The following is a 27,137-nucleotide window of genomic DNA, read 5'->3' on the forward strand; positions in this document are numbered from 1 at the left end:
GGCCATTTTCTTAAAACCACAATACAAGTATCAAAGTCAGAAAATTAACACCGAAACAATCTACAGACCCTTTTCTAGCTGGAATGCGACTGTGAAATATGTACCAATAGCCTTTTACTTTTCCACAGTCTCAGACCAAAGAATCATCTGGATCAAGGGTCAACAAACTGTAACCTGTGGACTGTTATTTAAAGAAGTTTTACTGGAAAACAGCCACGCTCGTTTGTTAATGTACTGTCTCTAGCTGCTTTAGAGTTAAGACAGCAGAGTTGAGTAGTTGTGAATACGACTATCTGACTTACAAAGCCTGAAGTATTTGCTGTTTGGCTTTTTATAGAAAAAGTATGCCAAACCATGACTTCAACAATGGATGTGCATGAATACATTCACAGTGACATTAGAGACTTCTTTACAACATCAGAAAATAGGAAAGGGCACCTCGGTGGCACAGTTAGTTAACCAACTGCCTTCGACTCAGGTCAGATCCTGTAGTCCAGGCATCGGTGCTCCCTGCTCAGTGGGGAGTCTGTATCTCCCTGACCTTCCCCCTCTCATGCTCTCTCTTTCTCTCAAATAAAGAAATAAAATCTTTTTTTTTTTTAAAGGGAAAGTCTACAGGTTCATTAATAAGTAACTGGTTAGATAAATTATGGCACATAGTGGAGTATCAAGCAGAAATAAAAATAACACATGTATATATGGAAATAAAAATAGGCCCCCAGTATATCATTAAGTAGGAAAAAAGGCAGGTTATAAAAGATGTGATCTCTTTTTTAAGGAACCATAAATATAACCTGTGAATAGTATATATATGCTTGTGTTTATAAAGTTCTTCTAAAAAGTTAATGGTGGTCTCCCTGGGTAGTAGGATTATGGTTGGCTTTCACAGTTTTCTTTACAGCTTTCTGAATTTTTTTAATATGGGCAAAAAATACAGTTTATACCAATTTCCAAACATATCACTTTTATCTTATAGAAACCGCTGATTTTTTTGTTTAGTTTATTCATGAGTATAACACAAGGAAATTAAAATTCTGCTTCATGATACCTATGTTGCTTCTTTATGCTCAATGGCTTCCCGCTTAGACTTCTAACAAAATTCTCAGTGTTGACCAATTTATGAAAGATAATTCACACATCATTTAGAAAGTGAGCCATCGGTCCATACTCTACGAGTCTCTTGATAACGTTTAAAGAAATATAATGAGTTACCCAGAAGTAGTCTTATTTACAATGATTAATAAAACATTCTTATCTTTTCTAGTATAGAGCACACTGTTTATATATAAGCAGCTTTCAATATAACCACTTATTTGTATAGAACGATTCAATATCAATGTAAATTAACATGCTTACAAATGAGAAACACAGCTGTCCTAAACCCACTTTGAACAGGTCATGTTCAATATTTATGTGGAGAAATACACAGCACCTTATGGAAATACTAAGTAAGACTGACTGTTTAACAGGACACAGGAGTTAAGTGTGGTTGTTGCTGCCTTTTGCCCTTGCCCATTTGAAGATACAAAAGAAACCTTCAACCTAGTTTTACTTTTAATATATTTATCTGAAAGTAATTTCAATTAGTAAATGACAGAACTTCACATTTACAGTAAAATGAAAAAGTCAGTGCTAGAGATCTCAGGTTAGTCCCATATACTATTACTTTCTAAATGTTCTAAAACTACACTATTAATGACAGATAGGTAGGCTTTTTTCTATGCTATGACATGAACACTGTTTATTTCTATGAAAATTTTTTTAAAGATTTTTATTTATTTGACAAACAGATATCACAAATAGGCAGAGAGGCAGGCAGAGAGAGAGAGAGGAGGAAGCAGGCTTCCTGCCGAGCAGAGAGCCCAATATGGGGCTCAATCCCAGGAACCTGGGACCATGACCTGAACTTATTTCAGGCTTTAACCCAAGGAGCCACCCAGGTGCCCCCTCTACGAAATTCTTAATTTATCTTAAACCTTCCTGAAATTTAAATGCTTGTCCATGTTTTATCCTCACTTGAGATGGCCAGTAGCTGGCTGATCTCCACCTTCTTAAAAGAACCCTTATTAAACTTCATTTTTTTTTTTTTAAACTTGCTGATGTTCTTAAAAGTCACTCTTTGGCTCATAAGTCTTACAAAACAAATGATACTATCCCATGACTGAGGAAGCTATTCCCCTGTCCTTCTCACCTTGTCATAGGAAGGGTTTAAAAGGATGTATAAAATGTCAGCACTAAAAACAAAGGAGCAAAGGAGGTGGGATTCAGGTCAAGGTTGATGATAATAGTTATCTATTATAGTTATTATGGGCCGGATACTGTGCCAAGTGTTTCACAGGTATTTAACCCTTGTACTGTTACTAGTATGTCCATTTGAGAGACTAGGAAATAACTTGTTCTGCAGGCACAGAACTAGTGTCAAAGGGGCCACATCTGAACCCACCACTGGTGGGATGGTATAGTAATTAAGACCACCAGCTCTGGAGTCACACTGCCTGGGTGTGCAGACTGGGGGACCTGGGTAAGTTACTTCCTGTGTGCCTCCGTTTCCTTCCATCTAAAATGGTGATGACAAGCGTGCCTATTTTCATGAGGCTGCTAAGAGAATTAAATGGCTGCTGCATACAGAGTCTTACAATCATGGCTGGCACAAGAGAGTGCTCAGATCTTGTTACTGCTCCTAATGACTAGGGGACTGAACACCTGTGGGCAGGGAGGTGCATGCTACTGCAGGATCTCTGGTAACACCCAACACTTTTCTAATTGTTTATTCCCTACTTCTGCAACTGGCTTCTGAGGGTATGACTTGGGAAATGAGCTATTTGGCTACATGGGTTTCTGTGGGAGGTGTACTCTGCCTCATAAATAGGATGCTTTAGTGCATGACAAAGTATGGACTGAGTGAATAAGTATTACTCGGGCCACAGTAAACTGGAGGGTCATGAGGAACAAAATTCAAAAACAGTATTTAAGTTTTACTAATATTATTTTCTCAACTTGTTTTCAAAAGCTCTTCTAAAAATTTTTAGATTTTTACTACCTTTTTGTGAAACCATTCTGATTCTCTTTATTTGAAAAAGAGATCTGAAAACAGAGCATATATAACCCCAACTAATGTATTCAACTTACTAGATGTCAAGACTTAAATGACAGCATCAGAAGCATAAAAACAAAAAACAGCAGATCAAGGCAGCATATGAACAAAATTCCATGTCTAGACTGACCTTTGATAACCACTGTACCTCAAACCCAACATGTCCAGAATGAGATCTTCTTTCTCCTCTTCCTGGCACCTCATGGCTTCAGTCCTTCTCGCTTCCCGTCTCACTCTCCCCAAACGCCGCATTTCTAGTGGTATCCAAGCCACATCGATTCTATTTTCCACTTTCATTGTCACCATTCTGGTTCAGAATCTTCATTGCCCCTCATCTCTACTATTTCGCTTCCTTCACTCATAAATCATGTTTGACTTTATCCATTTGCTGCCAGATTTAGTGGAGTTATTAATTACTAAATACTGTATGCCAGATACTGAACTAGACATTTTATTTATTTTTAAAGATTTTATTTGTTAGAGAGAAAGCAAGAGCGCATGAACAAGGGGAGTGGCAGGCAGAGGGAGAAGCAGGTTCCCCGCTGAGCAAGGAGCCAGATGTGGGACTCATCCCAGCACCCTGGGATCATGACCTGAGCTAAAGGCAGACACTTAACTGAATGAGCCACCCAGGTGTCCCTTGAACGAGACATTTTAATATATAGATTTCATTTATCCCTCCTACATCCATGTGAAGCACTACCAGTCCCATTTTATAGAGGAATAAAGTGCTTGTGGAGATGGATTTGAGGATGCTGAGGTCATGCTGCCAATAAGTGACCTAGCGTGACCTAGCTACGACTCAAATTCAGAACCAAGTTGCCTTAAACCAAGATTCTGATGAGATCACTTTCATTCTAAAAGCTTCCATAACTCCTACTGTCTTCCAGAGTAACAGCTAAATTTCTTAGTCTGGTATTTAAAGCACTTCTGTAATACGGACCAACCTTTTTATTGCTGTTTTGTATAATCTTCCTACGCTACCATATTCTTTAGTCAGTCTGGATAACACGTATCCTAAACATACTCAACCATTCTCATTCTTTATTTGGTTTTAACTCATGTCCTTCACCTTGAAATGCCCTCCCTACCATCTCAAAACACTACATACACCTGGGAAGCTTGGCTCAAATGTCACCTCCTATTCTTTCTCAGTTTTCCTAGAAGAATGCTATCTCCTCTCCATAGTATTTGGTTCTCAAACTCTCTTAGAACATTCAAATGCTAACTATAATACTTATGCTCCCATACTGTTGATCCTACTGTATCCTTACTTTTTCACTGCTTCACTGCTTATACCTCATATTCAGCTTCTTTTTTTTTCTCTTTTATTTATTTGACGGGGATGGAGGGGGGACAAACAGGGGGAGTGACAGGAGAGGGAGAAGCAGGTTTCCCATTGAGCAAGGAGCCTGATGAGGGGCTCTACGCAGGGCTCGATCCCAGGACCCTAAGATCACGACCTGAGCTGAAGGCAGATACTTAACTGCCTGAGCCACCCAGGCACCCCTTGGGCTTCTTTTTCATATTCACAAAGTGCCTTACGTGAACTGGAGTTGATGTTTCTATATTTTAACTTAAGTTCCTACTCTTTTCACAGTATTTCACAATCATATTAAACACACTAAGAAACTATGAAACAAAGAACTGCATCCCTCATTTTTAAGCTAGATGAACTTTAAGAGCGGAAATGCTGCATAGAATTTACAACTAAAGCTTAAAAGGCATTTAGTTTACTTAAGAAGCCAAATTACAGAACATTATATATGATTAAAATTCCACTGAGTCCCTACTGTATTCACAAATATTATCAAATTGAATTAAACCAGAGTTTTCATAAAAACTGGCATTTTCAAAAAAGCTTTATTTGCCCTAATCTTTTTCTTCCTTTTGATAAGATTAAGACTGTAAATGGCAAATGGTTAAATAGGAACACCAAAATGCTATCTGCAAGACATCTGGCCTTAAGCAAACACACCAAAATGCCAGCTAAGAAGCATCTAATGTATTTATAAATTTGTCTGTCTCAGATGTTCTTACTTGTAATCAGAGTTCTTTAGGGAACTCTTTTTTGACTCTTTGTACGTATAGTCAACAAACTGTAGACAGATCTGGATAGCTATCATTCAGCAAGACTTCTAAAACTCTCCAAAACCAAAAGGGAAGTAAAACAAGTAAATTTTGAATCACAGTCATTTATTTAGGCTACACTGAACTATATACATAGAGTGGGAAGTTCTTTTAATGTTTTTAATAATGCCATTATACCATTATGTACCATATTTGTAAACTAAAACCCTCAGTGTAAAAACCAAGCTTTTGGGACTCCCTAGTGGCTCAGTCGTTAAGCACCTGCCTTCAGCTCAGGTCATGATCCTGGAATCCTGGGACTGAGTCCTGGATCAGGCTCCATGCTCGGTGGGAAGCCTGCTTCTCCCTCCACCTGCTGCTCCCCCCTGATTGTGTTCTCTCTCTCTCTGACAAATAAATAAGTAGAATCTTAAAAAAATATATTAAAACTAGGCTTTTATAACAGAAGGAATACTGAGTAGTAAATCTCATTTTGTGAATAAGGCATGTTGAAACCTAGAAGTCTAGAAGAAAAAAGTCCAAGGGTAAATGGAAGCTCACAGCTAGTCAGTCATTTTCAGTATTCCCAAAAACATTCACTGAATTTCCACTAAATGCCAACTTCTATAAGCAAAAACAATCATAGTGTTTGTGATAAAGAAAGACATTGGTGAAGATAACACCAATCAAATTATCATAGAAATGTAAGTATGAATTCCCAACTATGAAAAATATTCCTGGGACACCTAGGTGGCTCAGTTGGTTAAATGTCTACCTTTGGCTCAGGTCGTGATCCCAGGGTACTGGGATCAAGTCCACACCAGGCTCCCTGCTTGGCAGGGAGCCTGCTTCTCCCTTTCCCTCTGCCCCTCCCTCTGCTCGTGCGCTCACACCACTCTCTCTCTGTCACTCTCTTTAATAAATAAATAAAAATCTTTTAAAAAGATATTCCCAATGTATCTTATGCTCATTAGGCAAAGTTTTCTAGAAGAATGATGACTGGTTGAAGTATCAGCCAGGGTTTGATAAGGTTTGATCAGAAAACACCTTAGTATTTGAAACAGGGGTACGTCAAAACAGGGGAATGGTTACTCAATGATAAAACTGAAAACCAAACAGGAGACAGTAGAGTGACTCAGATACTAGCAAAAGTCACTACCAACCTTTGGCTGGAAGAACAGAGGGAGGAATTGGTCTTAGAACCAGCCAGATGATAGAGCACCCAGCATAAGCAGGAAATACAGTGGGTCTGTCCTAGAAGAAGCATAGAGCCCTGGAGGAGAGATAATAGCTGCCAAACATGTTTGTTGTCCAAGGCCAAGGGAAACAGGAAGAATACCCCGGCTTCCCCAGTCCACTTCTACTTCCCATCAGAACTTCACATGGGTTAAACACAGCTGAGAGTCAACTGATACTAAAGCCCTGGAAAAACTGCCAGTGGAGGTCAGCCCCGTCATACATGGTGCAGGGCTCAGGCCCAATAATGTATCTAAAGGTGAACAAGCTAAGGGTTGCCACAGAGATCTGAAGAATGGGGAAAGGCACAGCATGCATGTAGAAAAAGGGGCTGGGGGAAGGGTGTGTAGGTTCAAAAGCTGTGTAGTACACAGAGTATGGCAAGTCTGAAAGAGTGAATGATGGTCAGTATAGCTAAAGCCGAACGGAAGGGTAGAAGAGAAAACTGGAGAAACAGAGGCCAGGCCAAGGAGTGCTTTGTGGGGGACATCAAAGAATTTGTCTCACTCTAGGAGCTACATGAAACCATTGAGAAATTTAAGAAGGCAACTGAAAGATCAGATTTGTATTTCAAAATGATCACTTATCCTCCACTTACCCTCCTAGGACACTGACTGAACAAGTGGGACATTTCAGGGTGTCCACTAGGTGCGGTACACATAGCATTATTTGTCTCCCTATAAAGTCTACCAGCAAGTAGGCAGTGTGCAGAATTATCAAAGACCTTTTAAGTAAATTTCTTTTAGCATTTATATCATCTGATCATCAGCCATCAGGGACATGATTTGTTTTCATTGCCCTAAAGATCTATTTCCTTGCTCAGTATATTTGTTGATCATCCTACTGTTTCTTTTTTGTGTTTTTATGCTTCCATTAATCATTCACCTACCTTTGTATTTTAGCTGAAGATCACTAACTTTTCCCCATTCACTTATCTATATATAGCTATCTCACTGCCATATTAACTTTACATTTTTCTCCCCACATTATCTAACTCTCATAAATTACTTGTATTATAAAAACCAGGATTGCACAAATAATTAATTCTGTGAGAATTTCACGGTTTTTAAATAAGTGTATTCATTTTGTGACACCACTCTCATGTTAAGCTGAAATTTTTGTTTGGAGGCACAAAGACATATTTATTTCTTTAAGGATCCTAGATCTCATATACTTTAAGCACAGTTTTGAATTCTTATGCAACAGTCCTACGAGCTTTTTCTTCATTTTGTTCCTCTTAACTTGGGAGCATCTTAGAAAAGTTTTGTGCCATGTGTAAATCTGCATATTATATTGTACATCCTTCTTTTTGGTTTGTGCTGTCCAGAAGAATAGCTACTAGCTACATGTGGCTACTGGGTACTTGAAACGTGATTAGGTTGAATTGTGATGTGTTATAATTATAAAATACGCACCAGATTTCAAAGACTTTAGAAGGAAAAAAAAATCACAAACTCCTCACTTTTTATGTAGATCACATGTTGAAATAACAATGTTTTGGGTATACTGATCAAGTAAAACATTACTAAAATTAAGTTCACTTATTTATTTTTACTTTTTAAATGCAGCCACAGATAACTTAAAATCACGTAATGGTGTACATTTTTTTCCATTGGATAGTGTGTTTTCAGCTAATTTGTGAAAACTGATCAAAGTCCTAGACTCAATCACTCCAGATATTATACCTGGTCATCTTTATCCTTAAGGCAGCTCTATCTGTAACAAAGGATACAGATATCTGCTAAAGAAATAATTTACGAACCTTTCGTATGGTTCTTCATCAAAAACTTTCTGAAAGTTGAAACACATTTACTATTTCCATTTCTTCTATACGGCTGTTTAGCACTGTAATATTAGATTAGACAGGGAATGAGTTCCCTATTAACTGTATTTTCTTTCAACTGATTATGGTCCCTCTACCAAGTGTTTCCTGGATTCAGCTGCCTCAACCTTTACTTTGAAAGTATAGGGAGACTCACTGTGATCTATAATAAGGCAGATTGCCTCTGAATCAGGCTCAATCTTGGGCAATTGAGCATGGCTCATTTAATTATGAAGGTCATCCTTCCACTCAGATCCCATCTCCTGAGTTTTAGAGGTCTCCTTGCCTCTGCTCTACACTGATTCCACTACTACCACTCTCAAATGTCTTCCAATTATCAGAACACCACTCAGTCCAATCTTTGTTAGAGTAGTGGGATTTAATGGAACAAGGACAGCTCCTATAGGCAAAAGGCTTTGGCTCTTTTTATCTGGGCAAAGTATTTCACAGACTCATGTTATATATTTGGTTCCCATGCCTCTCTGATACTTACAGTTCTTTGAAAATAGGGATCATTTCCTCAGATGCCTCTTTAATTTTAAGGGTATGTTTAAGAAGAAAACTGAGGAAGCCTGATACAAATTATTTATCTTTCAGAATCAGATCCCTTAAAAAAAACTAAGGTTTTGATTGGGAAGTAGCAATGAAGAGAAGAAAAAGTACAACTCAGGTCAAAACAAGATAAAATCTAGAATCTAGGAGGTGAATTCTTCTGACTTCACAATCTGTGGTATGGCTGACCCTCTCTAAAGCCTTTCTTATAGCAGTTGCCAACCGCGCGTTGCCAGTGGACACCATATAAACCCTCTGAATATACTCATTCTGATTAAGAGTTCGAAATTATCATTTATGGATTCTCCCCAAATGTCAGCAAAACACTCTTCAGGGATTTACTACTTCTTATCTTTCAGGAAGATCTGAAATATCATTACATCTCCTAATGTCTTTAACCACAGTTCCCTTGGGAACCTGCACACTGGGTTCCATAAGACATGAAGTGCTTCCATTTTTACTGAACACACGACTGTTCCAGTATCTCCCTTCTGCCCATCTACTGTACATTCAGGGACCCAGAAGATTCCTTTCTATTTATTTGTCCATTTCAAAACAGGAAGGAATCCATGTTCTTTTCAATTACTCACATCCCAATATATAAGAAAAATTCCCTTAAAAATAAGTCCTCAGACAGATTTGAATATTTTCTGATAGAAGACTGTGGGCTGGGCACCGAAACTGCATTCATAACCTTCACCTGTGCCTTCTACTCTACAAAGCCTAAAAAACTAAAGTGATTCTCTGTAGTTCCTTGCTGTTGGGGACACTGAGTGACTCAGTTCTAGCCAATGGATACAAGTGGATCCCTGGGACCACCCAGGAAAGCATTTAACAAGGACAAAACCCGGCTGACATGTGCATTTGGCATGCTTTAGACCTCACCCCTGCTTTTGATTTTTTTCTTTAAAGATTTCATTTATTTGAGAGAGAGAGAGAGAAGGAGCAGAGGGAGAGGGAGAAGCAGATTCCCTCCTCAGCAGGGAGCCTGATGTGGGGCTTGATCCCAGGACCCTGAGATCATGACCTGAGCTGAAGGCAGACTCTTAACTGACAAAGCCACCCCATGTGCTCCGACATTACTTTTTTTCTTGAAAGGTGGATACCCAGGGTGTATTAGACATCTTGCAGTTATGAGGATAAAAATCCCACACTAGGGGTGATGGAGGAGGAAGCCAGTTAAGAGCCAAGGCTCTGTGCATGGAGTATCACTGAGCTGCCATCCTAACTCACAGCTTCTCATACAAGACAAGTCTTTTTCTTGCTTAAACCACTATTCACTTGGTTTTGCTAATACTTGCAGCTAATGCATTAAGACTGTTCCATGTCCACCTTCCAACATTTGTGCAAACACTACAAACTTAAAGCTTTTCTTTTTCTTTTTTTTTTGAGATTTTATTTATTTATATTTGAGGAAGAAAGAAAGTGAGAAACAGAGCACAAGCAGAGGGAGGAGGAGAAGAAATGCAGACTCCCTGCTGAGCGGGCAGCCCAACATGGGACTGGATCCCAGGACACCTGAGCCAAAGGCAGATGCTTAACCCACTGAGCCACCCAGGTGTCCCTAAAGCTTTTTCATCTATTGTTATTATTAATGATCTTCCACTATCAGCAACATAAGATACACTATAATGCTTTAAAGACTCAAAGACACATTTAAAACATGGAAAGACTTAAGCTTCTTTCATTCTACATATTCACTGAAACTAGTGGCTCTCTTCACCGAATGAACTTCAACATTTAAAAAATTAATTTAAGCCTGAAAACTGTATTTATACAAAGATAGCTTCTAAACTCATCAAATACCTTCACACGCTTATTTTTTAATGATGTTCTTTTTTTCTATCTCAATTTGCAATATACTGCAAATAATCAAATCCTAGTCTGTAATCTTTTATGTAGTCCTAAAGAACACAATGAATTCTCCCTAGAGTTATTAAATTCAGTCCTATGTAATTTAATGCCTGGAGACACTTAACTGCTGCTGACATTTTTGACACCAGATGTAATTAGTAACCTAGAATTCTTCTCCAAAACTACCTATGACATATGCGAAGACCTAAAATTGTGACTTAAGATTAAAGTCTTACTAACCTTTTCTGTAAAATATTAAAGCTGTCTAATCTCATATTTCTGAAAATATAACAAGGGAAACTGAAAATGCCATTAGCAATGGCAAGTTATGACCACTTCATACCAGGATAAAACAAAAATGCTTTTCCATGTATTCATGTAATTCAGAACAAACTGGTTATTTTATTCCTCTGAGGAATTGCTTCAAATTGTTTGACATGTAACTTAAAAGAAAGCTGAGGTACGAATGACCACCAAAGAAATGGGAGACTTTCCTAAAAACCATTATTTTAACCATGTCATTCCTGTGCTCAAAATCTTTAATAGCTCTTTACTACTTCCATAAATTCAAACTCTGTGGCCTGTCCTCCCTCCCCAGCTTTACTTCTCCCTATTATCCCACCCTGGTCAACATTACTCTATTTATTCCAAAAGAATTTCATACTACTCAATTTTTTGTAAGGGTATTCACAACAGTTATTACACAAAGGAATTATGTTAATTTAGAAACAATTTAAGGTCAGAGGAACATCCAAATACCACATTACCATTAAAAAAGTTAAAAAAAAAAAAGATGAATCACAGACATGTACCCTGAAGGAAATAATACATTATATGTTAATAATAAAAAAATAAAAATATCCTCAACCAGAATTACAGATAACCTCAGATACTTAGAATACAACTAAGTCTGACATATATACCTAAACCTAGATATTCCAGAAAGAGTTCTAGTACCTTCTCTAAAATATGGGGATTGAAGAAATCCCACTGAAGTACACATCCTATTTGTATATATGCTAAAAATGTGTTTCTACCTTCGGATAATTCGGAGTTCAGAAAAATAAAACATGTGGTTCGATTAAAAAAAAAAAAAAAAGTCATGTTCTCCAAGAGCATGGAGACATGCTTACAGACCTATTTTAAAAATTGAGAACTGTGACTACTTTTTAAGATGCTACAAAGAATAACAGGTTATTTTAGAAATACTAAAAGCACATCATTACTACTATAAAACAGCTAGGTAGCATAGTTCAGAAGTACATATTCACCATAATGAAGACATAACAGAGAAATAGTATTGGCTACAAATAATAATCACAGAACTGGCTATATTGCCACAAAGAATTATTATTATTATTATTATTATTATTTTTGCCACCAAGAATTAAATGTAATAGAAACAATGAAATATCTAAGTTCTTAAATACATCTTTAAAGAATACAATTATAATTTATTCCTGCAAAAAAACTATTGATGTGCTAAATGGATCTTATTTTTCAAAAGACTAAAAAGTAACTTCAGCAAGGTCTGGGGGTTCCAAGAAGCACTCTTGGAATTTTATTACCACCAAACCCATAATATTTCAGTATATACTTAATAAATGAAATAAATTATCTAAAAAAAAGGGGATATGGTTCCTTTAGGACATAGCCTGCCCCCAACACCCCTGCTTCAGCCATAAAATTCTGAAACTCTTGTTTCCATTGTGAAACATTGTGGGCTTAGTATCAGATATTCTGTAGATAATTTTGATAAACGCTCTAAATCTTTAATAGACTACTAGATTTATGCAAAACACAAGAAGCACATAAAAATTACTATTAAAACTTTTATTCAGAATATTCAGAAACTACCAACTCATTTTGGAAACAAATTAACCAATAACTAGTGACAATTTTTATTCATTTAAGGGCTCAAAAGAATCCAACCAAGTCCACTTAAAACATGTTGAGAGCAAAGCACTATTTTTTTTTTTAATTCTAGCATTTAAAATATTTTAAGTCTTTATAGTTTTTCAATCTTGCAATTTAGGTGACTGTTTGTTTGTTTCCTTTCTTCTTATCAAAAAAGAAATCATGACATTAAAAAGAAAAAAATACACTAAAAAAAGGAAAAAAAAAGAAACCAGAACTCTAAGTCCTTCATACACCAAAAGCATAGCCTAAATCCATTCTTTTTTCTATCTCCTCAGCTACCACCTAGTTACAGTAACCAACAATAACCAACAATGCCCATAAATGCCTCCTAACCAACCTTGCGCTAGGTTTACTCTTGTCTTCTATAATCCTTTGTCTATACAAGCAGAACATTTACTGCACAATGTACACAAGATCATGTCTTAAAACTCTCCCACCACAAATAATGAAATTCAAACCCCTTACAAGATTAAGCGTGACTCTCTAGCTCTCATATCATGCTCTCGCTGTACTAGCCTTCTTTTTCGTTCCTCAAACGCACACGCCCTCACACATCTGCTGCTGCCTTTGCTGGAAATGCCTTCCACTGCCTCATTTCCCCAGACTCTCCATGCAGCTTGCTCCTCTTCACAATTCAGGCCTTGTCTTCAGTGATCAGTCGTCAGACTTAGCATATAAAAATTAGGTAAATACTTGAAACAAACAAAATTATTCACTATTTATCTGAAATTCTAACTGGGGTATCCTGCGCTCCAGTATCATGTCTATAGAGGTTTTCCTTATTATCACAAGCTTTGAAGAATCTGTTCTATCATAATCCTATTTTTTTTCATGGTATCTGTCAATCTCTGGAAATTACCTTCACTTTTTTGGTTTACCCATTTATTGTCATTTTCTGTCTCCATCCTGTAACATGTAGTTCAGTTCTCTCTTCTTCTAACCCTCATGCTAAACCTCTACCCTATGATAACACCATAAAATCAGGGTCTTTTCTTTTTCTGGACTGTTTCCTGAATCTAACACAGCACCTAGTATAAGGTAAGCACTCATAAAACATCTACCCAATGAAAGAAGGCTCTAAATTTTCTTGCTCTCTAAGGTGTTTAGAATTCTTTCTAATTCCATCCCTGTGAAATAACTTTAATGCTCTAGAAGGAAAATTAGAAAAGGTTTCTAATGCAAGCAAGTGATCTGAACACCACAGTTTTATGAGATTTCATTTTTTCACTATTGTGCTGTATTAAGACAAATAAGAGCTGTTCACAATTGTTTGTACACGAAGAAAAATAACTCTATAAATATAGAAACATTATTAATGGTATGTTTATAGAACGCAAAAGTTTTGAAAGATGTAGAACTATGCAAATCTACTGTACCGTCTTAATAGAACTCCTTTGTTTTTCTTCCCAAACACCACTGCTCAACTCGAGTGTACAATGAATATTTGCCTCTCTGTCATAGGATCCAAAAATGAGTAACCTGCAATATAAAAATAAAACAGGGAGACTCTTACACCAGTTATACACAATAAAATTATTCTGATTATAATACCAAGAAATAATAAACTACTCCATAACTATTTATAATTTTGGAAACAGAAAAAAAAATTACGTCAAACACTTAGTACACCCTCTAGTGGAAAAGTGAAGTAAAGCCAAAATTAGGTGAAATTCCAGGACAAACTTTCTTCCCAGCAAAATCAAGCAGATAGTAGTAGTATGCATTCATGAGGTAAACAAACTGACCAGACATCTATAGATAGTAGCAAAAGTTACAGATCTTTGAATGAGACTGTTCAATTTAAAAAATTAGTTGCAGAGTGATACACATAGTACCATACCATCCCTATAAACACACACACTTAAGATAGTACAATATAGTTACTTATAAACATACCCACACACTTCTCCATCTAATAGTATTTAGTTAGGCAAATTAACTTCTCAAAACCCATCTCCTTCTCTGAAAAATTCAGGGCAAAAATAATACCACTTAGAGCTGCTGTGAGAACAAAAGAAGGTAAATGCATACAAGACATTTAGTACAGCACCTAGCAGACACTAAGTGTTCCACAAGTGTTTGCTATTTCTATTATCCTGAAAACAACTGTCAAGGAATACCTGCATCACCTAATTTTTACTGTTTAATACTCAGAACTAAAAAGGAAATCTCAGGCCCAATCTTGAGATGATGTAAGCAGTTTTATTATTGAAGGAAAAAAATATTACCCACATGTCTAGCTTCCATATTACCGGTCTTCTAAATCAGAACATAAGTCTACCAATGTATTTCAGGAGTAAGTTTGAGAATAGCTTTAGTGTTAATCAACATTTTGACTACTTCTCTGTTATTTTATGTCCACACAAAGATCATGGGGGTAAAAGTGAGATTAAAAAAAAAAAAGAAAAAAAGAGGGGCGCCTGGGTGGCTCAGTGGGTTAAGGCTCAGGTCATGATCCCAGAGTCCTGGGATCGAGCCCTACATCGGGCTCTCTGCTCGGCGGGGAGCCTGCTTCCTCCTCTCTCTCTGCCTACTTGTGATCTCTGTCTGTCAAATAAATAAATAAAATCTAAAAAAAATTTAAAAAAAAGGTAAATAAAACATATTAGAGTAATATGAGAAAACCGTGTCCTAAGGTTGGAGGCTGCTAGCAAATCATGTCCATACTTCACAAACTGGCTTCATCAACTAAAAACCTGAATAAACTCATAGCAAAACAAAGACAAAAACAACTCTAAATTTAGATAGCTTTTAATCTTAAAAGTAAATTTAAACTTAGTGCTTAACAGCCTACTGCCAAAAAGTTAAGATTCATAATTATAAAATATTGTTTAGAAAAATGAGAATTTTCATTCATCAAAGCTCTGCTGCCACCATCTGTTCAAAAGAGTAAACTACTTACTATCATGCACAGAAGGGTAGGCACTAGCTAATGCTCCTCAATTCCCAAAATATATTAATCTTCAGGATTTAGGAAAGAGAATCTTTGTGACCCTGACTTAGGCAATGGTTTAAGACTGGAAAGCAAATGTACAAGTAACAAAGGGGGAAAAAATAAATGGGACTATGCCACTTAAAATTCAATCCTGAGTTAAACAAAGGCTTTACATTCAGATTCAGTTAAACAAAGGCTTTACATTCTGGTGTATAAACACCAGAAATACACAGTTACAATCACTGGCTAATACATATTTAGAGTCAAATGAACACTCAATATATGCTGAATAAGCAAGAAGCAGTACAGAAATTTTTTACTATACTACTTTGAAAGGGGGAAGAGTACATACTGCTGAACAAAATGACAAAGGAAATTGTCTTTAGATCCCTGTTCCTGAAAGAGATATTATTAGTTCTATGAAAGTTCTTTCCAAGTTCAAAAGGTTAACTTTTTTAAAGGCAAAAGTATATTGGAACCTCATGTTAAACATAAACACAAACACCACCTATCAAGAGATAGAATTTATATGACTCAAGACCAAACCACTGAGAAAAGGAAAGTAATTCTCAATGTGCCCTTCTATAAGAATCTCAATTTACACCAGAAAAGAAAAATAAAAATTCTTCTTCTTTTTTTAAAAATGATTAATTTGAAGGGAGTCAAATATCAACTCACTGGCTGTGAGAAGAATCAAACGTAACTGACCTCCTCCTATACATGCGTAGGGCCTATACTACCCCCTCCCTTCCCTCTGAAACCATCCTAACTCAGAACTCAACTCTCTAGTCTATGACAAAAACCAAACCTAATGTCTAGCCCTTGTCTTTTTCCTGCTTTACTTTTCTTCTTCTTCTTCTTCTTTTTTTTAAAGATTTTGAGAGAGAGAGAGAAAGAGAGAGAAAGTGCACACCTGAGTGGGAGGATGGGCAGAGGGAGAGAGAGAGAATCCGAAGCAGGCTCCACGCTGAGCGCAGAGCCCAACTTGGGGTTTGATCTCATGACCCCAAGACCATGACCTGAGCTGAAAACAAGATCCAGAAGCTCAACTGACTAAGCCACCCTGCACCTCTCTTCTGCTTTGCTTCTAAAACCCCAAGTTTACAGAACACTTGTACAGGGAACTCTAGCCATATCCTACTACTAAAGATACATAAAATCACATTTATCACCTCTGAAAAAATACCTCTATTTCTCCCACTAGTCCTGAAAGGCAGTAGCTGTGTCTTGGTCTTTATAACTTCCAATACCTAGAAAAACAATCAATACTTGATGATCAAATCAAAGTCAATTTTACCATAATTTTATTCAACTCAAATCTTTAACAGTTTGTTCATTTGCCTCCCTACCTATATCCATCCACATATTCAGCCACTCAGGAAACCCTGTCCTAGTTATTCTATTTGTCCTTTCTTTCTGTCCCTACTGATCCATATCAGTTTTTTAAAGATTTTATTTTATTTATGTGACAGAGAGAGACACAGTGAGAGAGGGAACACAAGCATGGGGAGTGGGAAAGAGAGAAGCAGGCCTCCCACTGAACAGGGAGCCTGATGCAGGACTTGATCCCAGGATCCTGGGATCATGACCTGAGCCAAAGGCAGATGCTTAACGACTGAGCCACCCGGTCGCCGATTGATCCATACCTTTTAAGCACTCACCTCTTCACCTTTACCCTGTAACACCTCTTAATTAGGCTCTGGGGCTTTAACCTTTCTCTCTGTCCAGTCTACCTTATAAATAACAAACTTCTTAAAACAAGTGGTTCTTAATGTCACCTTCAAGATACCTTTGGTGACTTCCCTCTGATTAAAGGATAACTACCTTGGATGTCTCTGCTAGCAAATTTGGCCCTGATTTTTCACATAAACATCTAAATTTCACTCAGACAGGTCCCTGAAAATACAAACTTTCACTTTTGCCTTACTGGCTTTTTCCCCAGTCACCTACCTGATTATATTTTGTTTTTGTTTTAAACTTTTATTTAAATTCTAGTTATTTAACATATAGTATAATACTGGTTTCAGGAAAACTTAGTGATTCACCCAGTGCTCATCGATAACACCCAGTGCTCATCGTTAACAAGTACTCTCTTTAATGCCCATCACCCATGCACATCCCTCACCTTCCTCCCTCCAACATCCCTCAGTTTTCTGTACAGTTATGAATCTTGAATCTTTTATGGGTTGCTTCCCTCTTTTTCCCCTCTTCCAAATGTTCATCTGTTTTGTTCCTTAAATTTCACATGAGGGAAATCACATGGTATTTGTCTTTCTCTGACATATTTTGCTTAGCATAATACACTCTAGCTCCATCCATGTCATTGCAAATGGCAAGATTTCAATTCTTTTTGATGGCTGAGTAATACTGCTATCTACATCTATATATATCTATATATCTATATCTATCTTACATTTTCCTTTTCCATTCATTAGGTGATGGGTATTTGGCCTCTCTCCATAGTCAATAACTGTTGCTGTCTGTGTTGTTAATTTTAGCCATTCTGACAGGTGTGAGGTTGTAGCTCATTGTGGTTTTGATTTGTATTTCCCTGATGATGAGTGATGCTGAGCACCTTTTCATGTGTCTGTTAGCCATCTGGATGTTTTCTTTTAAAAAATGTCAATTCACGTCTTCTGACCATTTCCTAATTGGACTATTTTTGTTTCTTGGGTGTTGAGTTTGATACATTCTTTATAGATTTTGGATATTATCCCTTATCAGGTCATTTGTAAATATCTTCTCCCATATCTTCTCCCAAAAGACATTCACAGAATGTCTTTTAGTTGATTGTTTCCTTTGATGTGCAGAAGCTTTTTATCTTGGTGAAGTCCCAATAGTTCATTTTTGCTTTTGTTTCCCTTGCCTCCAGAGATGTATTTTGTAAGAAGATGTTACAGCCAAGGTTGAAAGGTTCTAGCCTGTGTTCTCCTCAAGGATTTTGATGGATTCCTGTCTCACATTTAGGTCTTTTAGCCACTTTGAATTTAATTTTGTGTATGGTATAAGAAAATGGTCTAGTTTCGTTCTTCTGCATGCTGCTGTCCAGTTATCCCGACACCATTTGTTGAAGAGAAGGTCTTTTTTCCATTGGCTATTCTTTCCTGCTTTGTGAAGATTAGTTGACCATATAGTTGTGGGTTCATTTCTGGGTTTTCTGTTCTGTTCCACTGATCTATGCATCTGGTTTTTGCCAGTACCAAAATGCTTGATGACGATAGCCTTGTTACATAGCTAGCTTTAAGTCTGGAATTGTTGATGCCTCTAGTCTGCTTTTCTTTTTCAGGACTGCTTTGGCTATTCAGGGTATTCTGTGGTTCCAAATTTTAGGATTGTTTGTTCTAGCTCTGTGAAAATGCTGGTGGTATTTTGATAGGCGTGGCATTAAATGTGTAGACCTCTTTGGGTAGTGTAGATGTTCTTCCAATCCATCAGCATGTTTTCCCATTTTTTTGTGTCTTCTTCAATTTCTTTCATAAGTGTTTTATAGTTTTCAGAGTACACATCTTTTACCTCTTTGGTTAGGTTTATGCCTAGGTTTCTCATTGTTTCTGGTTGCAGTTGTAAATGGGATCGATTCTTTGATTTCTTTTTCTGTTGCTTCATTACTGGTGTATAAAAATGCAAGAGATTTGCATATATTGATTTTATATCCTGTGACTCTGATGAATTCATGTATTAGTTCTAGCATTGTGTGTGTGTGTGTGTGTGTGTGTAATCTTACGGGTTTTCCACATAGAGTATCATGTCATCTGTGAACAGTTAAAGTCTGACTCTTCCTTGCAGATTTGGATGCCTTTTCTTTTTTTTGTTGTTGTTGTCTGATTACTAATGCTAAAGACTTCTAGTGCTGTGTTAAATAATAATAATGAAATCACCTACACTATCTTATTGGCTTTTTTCCTAAAATCTGCCTTCCTTCTGCCTGTCTTCATATCCATGAGGTTTTCCACAGCAGCTTCAACTCCAAAATATTTTTTCCTTGCCCTAAATTTCTATAATATTTATTCTCTCAGTCTCATTTCAAACCAGACAGCCTTGTATAGCTGGCTTTTTTATATACATCTGTTTTTGTCTGTTAGCCCCAACTACATTCTAAGTTTTAGAGCATAGGCACTGGTGGGACTTCCCACTTTTCTGTATTCACTACACTATTTACACAATGTGATGGTAGTAGTGACAGAACAACTGGGAGCAGTGGTGGCAGCTAACAATTATCATGGGGGCGGTTCTAAGAGCATCTACGTTTATTATCTCACTTAATATTTATAATTACTGTATGTGATAGGTACTGTTATTACCCTAATTTACAGATTTAAAAATTGAGGCACAGAGAGGTTGGCTAATTTACCCAAGAACACATGGCTAGTGAATGAAGGTCTGGGTTACATAAATCGAGATGAATGAATTCAAGAACATTTGACAGAAAAAGAGGGGGGAAAAGGCATTTATCTTTTGGTTACTATCATCAATCCTACCTACAAATAAAAAACCCCAGAAGTACTGATTGACAGTTATGGCATAATGGTATAAAGAGAGGGAAAATTAAAAGATATAACATTCTTCTGAATTCTATGTTCTGGCCACAATTCATTTTATAGTTCACTTTACTTTTGTTATAGGTATCATATATAAGTAAATAGCATACTAACATCACATTTAAAGAATTTTGGAATTTGGCATTTTAAGACACAGCTTTGGTTCTATGTCAGCTAATTACTATTTAATTTTCTTAAATTCATTTACAATTCAGAAATCAGAGGAATTAAACAGTTGTTTTGCTATATAAAATAGCAGTGGATATATGCAACTGCAAAATAAACAATACTCTTTTCCAACACAGTAACTTTAGGGAAGAGGAGCTAGGGGACGAAAAAAGAAACCAAGGACAGATGAATTCCAAATTTGCAATCTTCTGAAAAATCTGCTTATAGTCAAAAGTAACCTAATTATAGGGAGGGTTATTTAACTATAGCCTAGAGAAATGTACAAAAACTAAGAAAATAACTTTTTTTTTTCTCCCTGAGAGGAACTGCAGCAGCTAATAAATACAGGTGTAGTCTCAAGATCTCTATAGGAATTCAGATCATCTGGTAGGGTTATATCAAATTCAGAGTTACAGACCTTTATTGTTATAGATGTATATAGCTTTAAAACCTGAAGGGATAATATTCAACAACAATTCCAAGTAATTCCTCCCAATTTTCAACATCATTCATACAAATTTAAATGTCTCATATTTGAGCTGATTTCCATGAAGGAAAGATTTTGGCCTTCATCTAAACAACACTTCATTATTAGTTCACAAGATCTTTCCCAAGTAACATTTAAAAAATAACGACCTGGGGCGCCTGGGTGGCTCAGTGGGTTAAGCCGCTGCCTTCGGCTCAGGTCATGATCTCAGGGTCCTGGGATCGAGGCCCGCATCGGGCTCTCTGCTCAGCAGGAAGCCTGCTTCTCTCTCTCTGCCTGCCTCTCCATCTACTTGTGATTTCTCTCTGTCAAATAAATAAATAAAATCTTAAAAAAAAAAAAAAATTAAAAAAAAAAAAACAAAAACAAAAAACGACCTGTCCTCAAATAGGTAAAAAATTTCCAAATCTTATATATTTCTAACATAAAATGAAATATTTTAGGGCTAGATTTTTCCTTGATAATTTTTTTTAAAGGATATAAAGATAACAGAATGTGGGATTTTGGAGTCAGAAAAACCTAGGTTCAAATTCTAGATAGGGCGTGTTGGGCAAGTAATAATAAACATCAGTTCATCATCTATAAAATAGATATAATAATACTAATTTTGTAAAGATATTCTGAGAGCTGGAAATAATTAATGTAAAGTGCCTACTACTTATTATATATTGCAGATAATAAATGCTATTAATAACAATGTAAGTACTTGCAGAATCATGCTCCCAAATATCTTCAAATTTTGCTAGATGTTTGCCCGTTTTAAAAAAGATAAAATATCAAACACTAAAGTAAATACAGATAATATAACAACATCCATTTATCAACTACTCAGGGAGAAAAAGAGGTTAAGATTTAGCCTTCTTAAAAAAAAAAAAAAGATTTAGCCTTCTTTGCTTCAGAAAAAAAAATTTTTTTTAAAAGTTACCATTAGAGAAAAAAGTTACCAAGTGAATGCAATCAAACATTACTATAAGCTAAATGAAGGATTCACAAACCAATGCAAGGTAGAAATTGCAACTTCTAAACCAGCTTGTCCTGTAAATGAATTTCAAAGTCCATAGTATTAACAGGCTTCTCCACATTTTGGTATATAATATGCTATTAGAGGATTAATTCCTTTTATCAAACTGTCACCTTGAAGCTGTCTCCCTGAATACAGACATAGCTCCTTTTATTGTGCTTCACTTTATCGTGTTTCAGAGTATTGAAGATACTTTTTACAAACTGAAGGTCTGTGTCAAGTCTAAATTCTAAAAATACTTGATTTACAAAACAGGAAGAACAGAGAGAAGGGACAGAGGAGCAAAAAACCAAATTGAACCAAACAAATAAGACAAAAAATAAATGGCAAAATGACAGACCTAAATATAACTTAATCATTACATTAAATGTAAATGAACTAAACACTCTGATGAAAAGGCAGAGATTGTTAGACTACACATAAAAGAACCGTTTATGGGGTGCCTGGGTGGCTCAGTGGGTTAAAGCCTCTGCCTTTGGCTCAGGTCGTGATCCCAGAGTCCTGGGATCGAGCCCCAAATTAGGCTCTCTGCTTAGCAGGAAACCTGCTTCCTCCTCTCTCTCTCTCTGCCTGCCTCTCTGCCTACTTGTGATCTCTGTCAAATAAATAAATAAAATCCTTAAAAAAAAAAAAAAGAACCATTTATATCTAAACATAAAAACACAAAAAGACTGAAAGTAAAAACCTGTAGGAAGAAAAACAGAAACCATACAAACAATAAACAAAAAATAAACAATAAACACAAGAAAATTGTAACAGCTTTACCAATTTAAACAAAATAAATATTAAGACAAGAAATATTATGAAACGAAAAAGGACACTTTGTAAAGGCAAAGGGTCAGTATATCAAGAACAATTACGCACCTAATAACAAAACTACAAAAAAGAGATAAATTCATACTCATGCTTGAAGATTCAAACACACTTTCATTCAGTAATAGACAGAACTAGACTAAAAGAATCAGTAAAGATGAAGAAGATCTGAATGACTATACAGGCAGTCCTTGCTTTGAGTTACAACATATGAGAACTCTGTCCCTGCTTTGCATTGTTCTGATATGCAGGGTTTTGGTTAACATAGTTCCATGTGGAATAAGGACTATCTATATAAGTTTTTGTATAGTTTTGGAAGTATGCTAATGCCCCACATATTAAAATAAGAATCAATAAGGATGGAAAGTCAGGGGAGGGAGGGTGGGATACTGAACCCAAACAGAAAAAAATAAACCCAGCTATATTTCAAATGAATAACATAAAACACTTAAGGGGAGAATTACTCTAATTCATGACAATAGTACTTGACCATATACCCAAAACTTGGGTAGAGTAGGTGAGAACGGAGAATAAATCCTGAAATTTTTTTCATAATTATGTTTTCTCTACTTATATAGACAAAGCAATTCTGGAACTATCTGAGAGGTATTATGGGATTAAGCAAATGAGTAAACTAGTGATGTTACTGGGAGTCAGGGTTCAAGGGACAAAAATATGAAAGGAGCAAGAAACAACCCTATGAGAATGAACTGTAATTGGAAATATTGGGTCAATTCATGATTTCTAAAATATGTATGTGTTATATATATCATATACCTGTATGTGTCTACACATGTATGTATTTGCTAACTGTCCACTAACAGGGCCTATGATTATATATGAGTAGAAATAAATACACCCAACACCCAGACCTTGATTTTTAGTATTATTTTCTATTAAAAGGAACTAAGGCTTTTTGGAAAAAAATAGCTGATTCTAGGACTGTGACAGATAAGATACAAAATGATCCTAGAACAGCTGTTATACCACAAAGTGGTAAAGACCTTTAAAAAAAAATCAAAAAAAGAGAAAAAAGACAAGTTTATGTCAGATGCAGCATTAAGGAGCAAGTTTGAAGAAGCTCTTAGAGGCCAAATTTAGGAAAACTTAGGCATCAAAATAGTTAAGAAGGAGAGTAAAGAAAAATAAAGAAAGAAATCCATGCATCCATGCTGGTAACAGATAATTGGGAAATAAGGGAAGACTCCTGGTAATAGAATAGAAAGTCAGCTTCTGTGGTTTTCTGTCTTCGTGTTAACATCTGAAAAATTTTTAAATAATGTATTTTTGAAAACCAGTAAAAAAAAGTACTTAAAAGGAACTACTGACAAAACACAGACTTTAGAACAGTTTGACTCAGTGAAGAACTGACCTTAATTAGAATCTCCTATCTCTAATTAGGACAGGCTATCCTAAATATACTGCTTTGGAGTAGAATTCTCAAACAATAAAATTTCATAGGCTTTGCCTTTACCAACTACAATCTTAGTTTGTTTAATATGTAACTGGTTGATAAAATAAACAACAACAAAAAAAAGAAAATGTATCTATTACATCAATGTCTTTTAACATAAAGATGTATATGACAAACGCCATCTAGAATTTGGTGCCAGAATTTCTTTTCCCTTGGAGAATATGTACAGTATACCAGAAAATAAGAGCTAAGTAACCCATCAAGTTTCCTTTGCTGCTAGAAAATTGATCTTTTCTTCTCTATATGGTTATTTTTTATGTAATTTATCTTCTATTTAACTGTACATGGGCATATATTTTCTCTGCAAAGTACTCTAATCTTCTAAGATGGAATATAATTTATGAGATAAACTGTAAATCTAAAAATAATCTTAAAATGTGATTATAGCACAAATGTGAAATAATTTAGTCTTCTAATAGCAGTGCTATGAATACAACTGAGTTCATCTACGGTTAAAAAAATCAGTTTTAGTTCATGCAAAAAAATCCAGAATGACTTTTTAAAAAAAATTTAACAAACTGTTAAAACCAATTTTTACAAGGAAATTTCTGTTATTGCTGCCAAGATTGTAACTGGGAAACTCAAAACTGTATTTTAGATAATCAGAAAATGACTTCCCTTTACACGTGAGACCCTTCTAAAGTAATAAAATTCAAATTCCAGGGGGCACCTGGGTGGGTCCGTCAGTTAAGTGTCTACTTTCAGCTTGGGTCATGATCTCAGGGTCCTGGGAACAAGTCCTGCATCAGGATCCCAGCTCAGCAGGGAGTCTGCTTCTCCCACTCCCTCTGCCAACTTGTACTTTCTCTCAAATAAATAAAATCTTTAAAAAAAATTTCCAGTTCTCACAACCAAATACACAAAGAAAAATATACTTTTGTTTAAAGATTTGTTTTCTTCTTGAGCAATACTATGATTCTATTAAGGCATAATAATAGAGATTACTCGGCTCAGGTTATGACCTCAGGGTTGTGGAATCAAGCCCTGCATTGCACTCCTCGCTCAGCAGAGTCTGCCTGTCCCTCTCCCTCTGTTCCTATCCACCCTGTAGCTTATGCAATGGCTCTCAAAGTAATAAATAAATAAAAATATTAAAAAAAAAAAAGGGGCGACCCTATTGAAGGCTTGGTATGCATCAGGCACTGAGGGGTTATGTACCTATCTCTGATCACAATTACCAACAAGGCAGCAAGCATCCTTGCCTATTCTAGAGAGGCACAACTTGTCTAAGGACATACAGAAGCAAGAGCACATGACTAGGATATGAACACAGCACTTTCTAACTCAAATGCCAGTATTATTTCCACTTCATTATTTCCAGAACTTCAGTATTTTCTTGGATACTTCTGATTTGTTTTCTCATCAGCAAAATGCATTTTAAAGCCTTACAACAGGTAAGTTTGATAAAAATCTTCAGGCAGACTCTAAGTATGAAACTATACTAAAATAAAGTTAAAAAAAAAAAAAAAGTCCTCAAACACAGTCATCACTCCAAATTAAAAAGCTTAAGAAAGAAAAAGAAATCCTCACAGAGAACTATGGTTGTCTGGGGATAATGAGTTTGATGTTCTATTTTATGGATTTGGGGAAAAAATTACTAAATTTCCACTATTTTTACCAATTCAAGGTCAAGTTCTACATGACTAAGAAATAAGCATTTCTAAGAATGTTAACCTAAAACTATTAACAATGCTAAATGATACATATGCTGTTATAATAACTTGAACATGTAGGTCTCTTTTCACCTAGAGAAATGTGAATATGTATGTCTAAATGCTAAAAACCCAGGAAACTTTTCTCATGACAGCATGCTAATTCAAAATAAATTTATCCACATACATATGGTCCACAGAAATTTTTTAGCTTTAAATGTTTATGTTCTTGGGGTGCCTAGGTGGCTCAGTGGGTTGAACGTCAGGTCACGATCTCATGGGTCATGGAATTGAACCCCAAGACTGAGCTCTGTACTCTGCTGGGAGTCCACTTGAAGATTCTCTCCCTCTGTCCCTCCTCTCAGCACATGCTCTCCCTTCTCTAAAATATAAATAAATCTTTATTTTATTTTTTAATTTATTTTAAAGATTTTATTTATTTATTTGACAGAGAGAGAGAGAGAGAGATCACAAGTAGACAGAGCAGCCGGTGGAGAGAGGGGGAAGCAGGCTCCCTGCTGAACAGAGCCTGATGCGGGGCTTGATCTCAGGACCTGAGATCATGACCTGAGCCGAAGGCAGAGGCTTAACCCACTGAGCCACCCAGGCGGCCCATAAATAAATCTTTAAAAAAATGTTTATGTTCTCTTAAAAATTTGATCATTCAATAATTTTATTCTGTTTGCCTCAAACCTTTTCGTATCACTAAATGAAGTAGTCACGGTAACAAATATCTCAAGAGTCTTAAACCTTTAAGTTTCCAAATTGAAATAATAAGCATTTTTTCCCCTCCCTTTGAAAAGAGGGCACTTATTTTTTCTTCCACTTTCCTTACAGTGTCACTTTTTTTCTGCTTTAGAGTTTACAATATATCACACAAGATCAGAGTACATTCAGGAGCAGGAAAAATTACTTAAATATAAATGCTTAGATTATAATAACATGTCCTTTTTAGTTTAAATAATACAAATTTGGACTCTATCTGACCTGAGAGTTCTACTTTTTATATTAAGAAAAACGTTTAGAAGAAAAACAATGTAAATAAGATTTTTTTTTTAAGGTGTGGTAAGTCAAACCATTCTTTTATTCGCTTATTTTTTAAAAGACTTTATTGATTTATTTGACAGAGAAAGAGAGCACAGGGGGAGTGGCAGGCAGAGGGAGAGGGAGAAGCAGGCTCCCCACGGAGCAGGGAGCCCAGTGTGGGGCTTGATTCCAGGACCCTGGTATTATGACCTGAGCTAAAGGCAGATGCCCAACTGACTGAGCCACCCAGGTGCTTCTATAAGTAAGATTTTAATGAGAAGAATATGAAAATAATGTTTAGAATTCAATTCGAAGACAGAAAGGGCAGAGATGAGTAGAAAACAGTAATTTATTCTTTCCTTCATAAGCAATTTTAAGTAATCCTTAAATTGTGTGAAAATAACAAAGCACCACAATACTAGGTAACTTTACATGGCTGGGTTTATAAGGATAGTGACTGGAAAACTTAGATAGT

General features: G+C 36.1%; 1 protein-coding gene across 1 annotated transcript in view; it reads right to left on the reverse strand.

The window, feature by feature from the left end:
- PDZD8 (PDZ domain containing 8) overlaps nt 1-27,137 on the reverse strand; it is an 81,951-nt gene that overhangs the window by 24,737 nt on the left and 30,077 nt on the right. Inside the window, exon 3 of the mRNA XM_044240606.1 lies at nt 13,925-14,027. Coding sequence (XP_044096541.1) covers nt 13,925-14,027 — 103 coding nt within the window. The remainder of the gene's footprint in view (nt 1-13,924; nt 14,028-27,137) is intronic.

The sequence above is a fragment of the Neovison vison genome, chromosome 2 (genome assembly GCF_020171115.1).
Source record: "Neovison vison isolate M4711 chromosome 2, ASM_NN_V1, whole genome shotgun sequence".
Taxonomy (NCBI): domain Eukaryota; kingdom Metazoa; phylum Chordata; class Mammalia; order Carnivora; family Mustelidae; genus Neogale; species Neogale vison.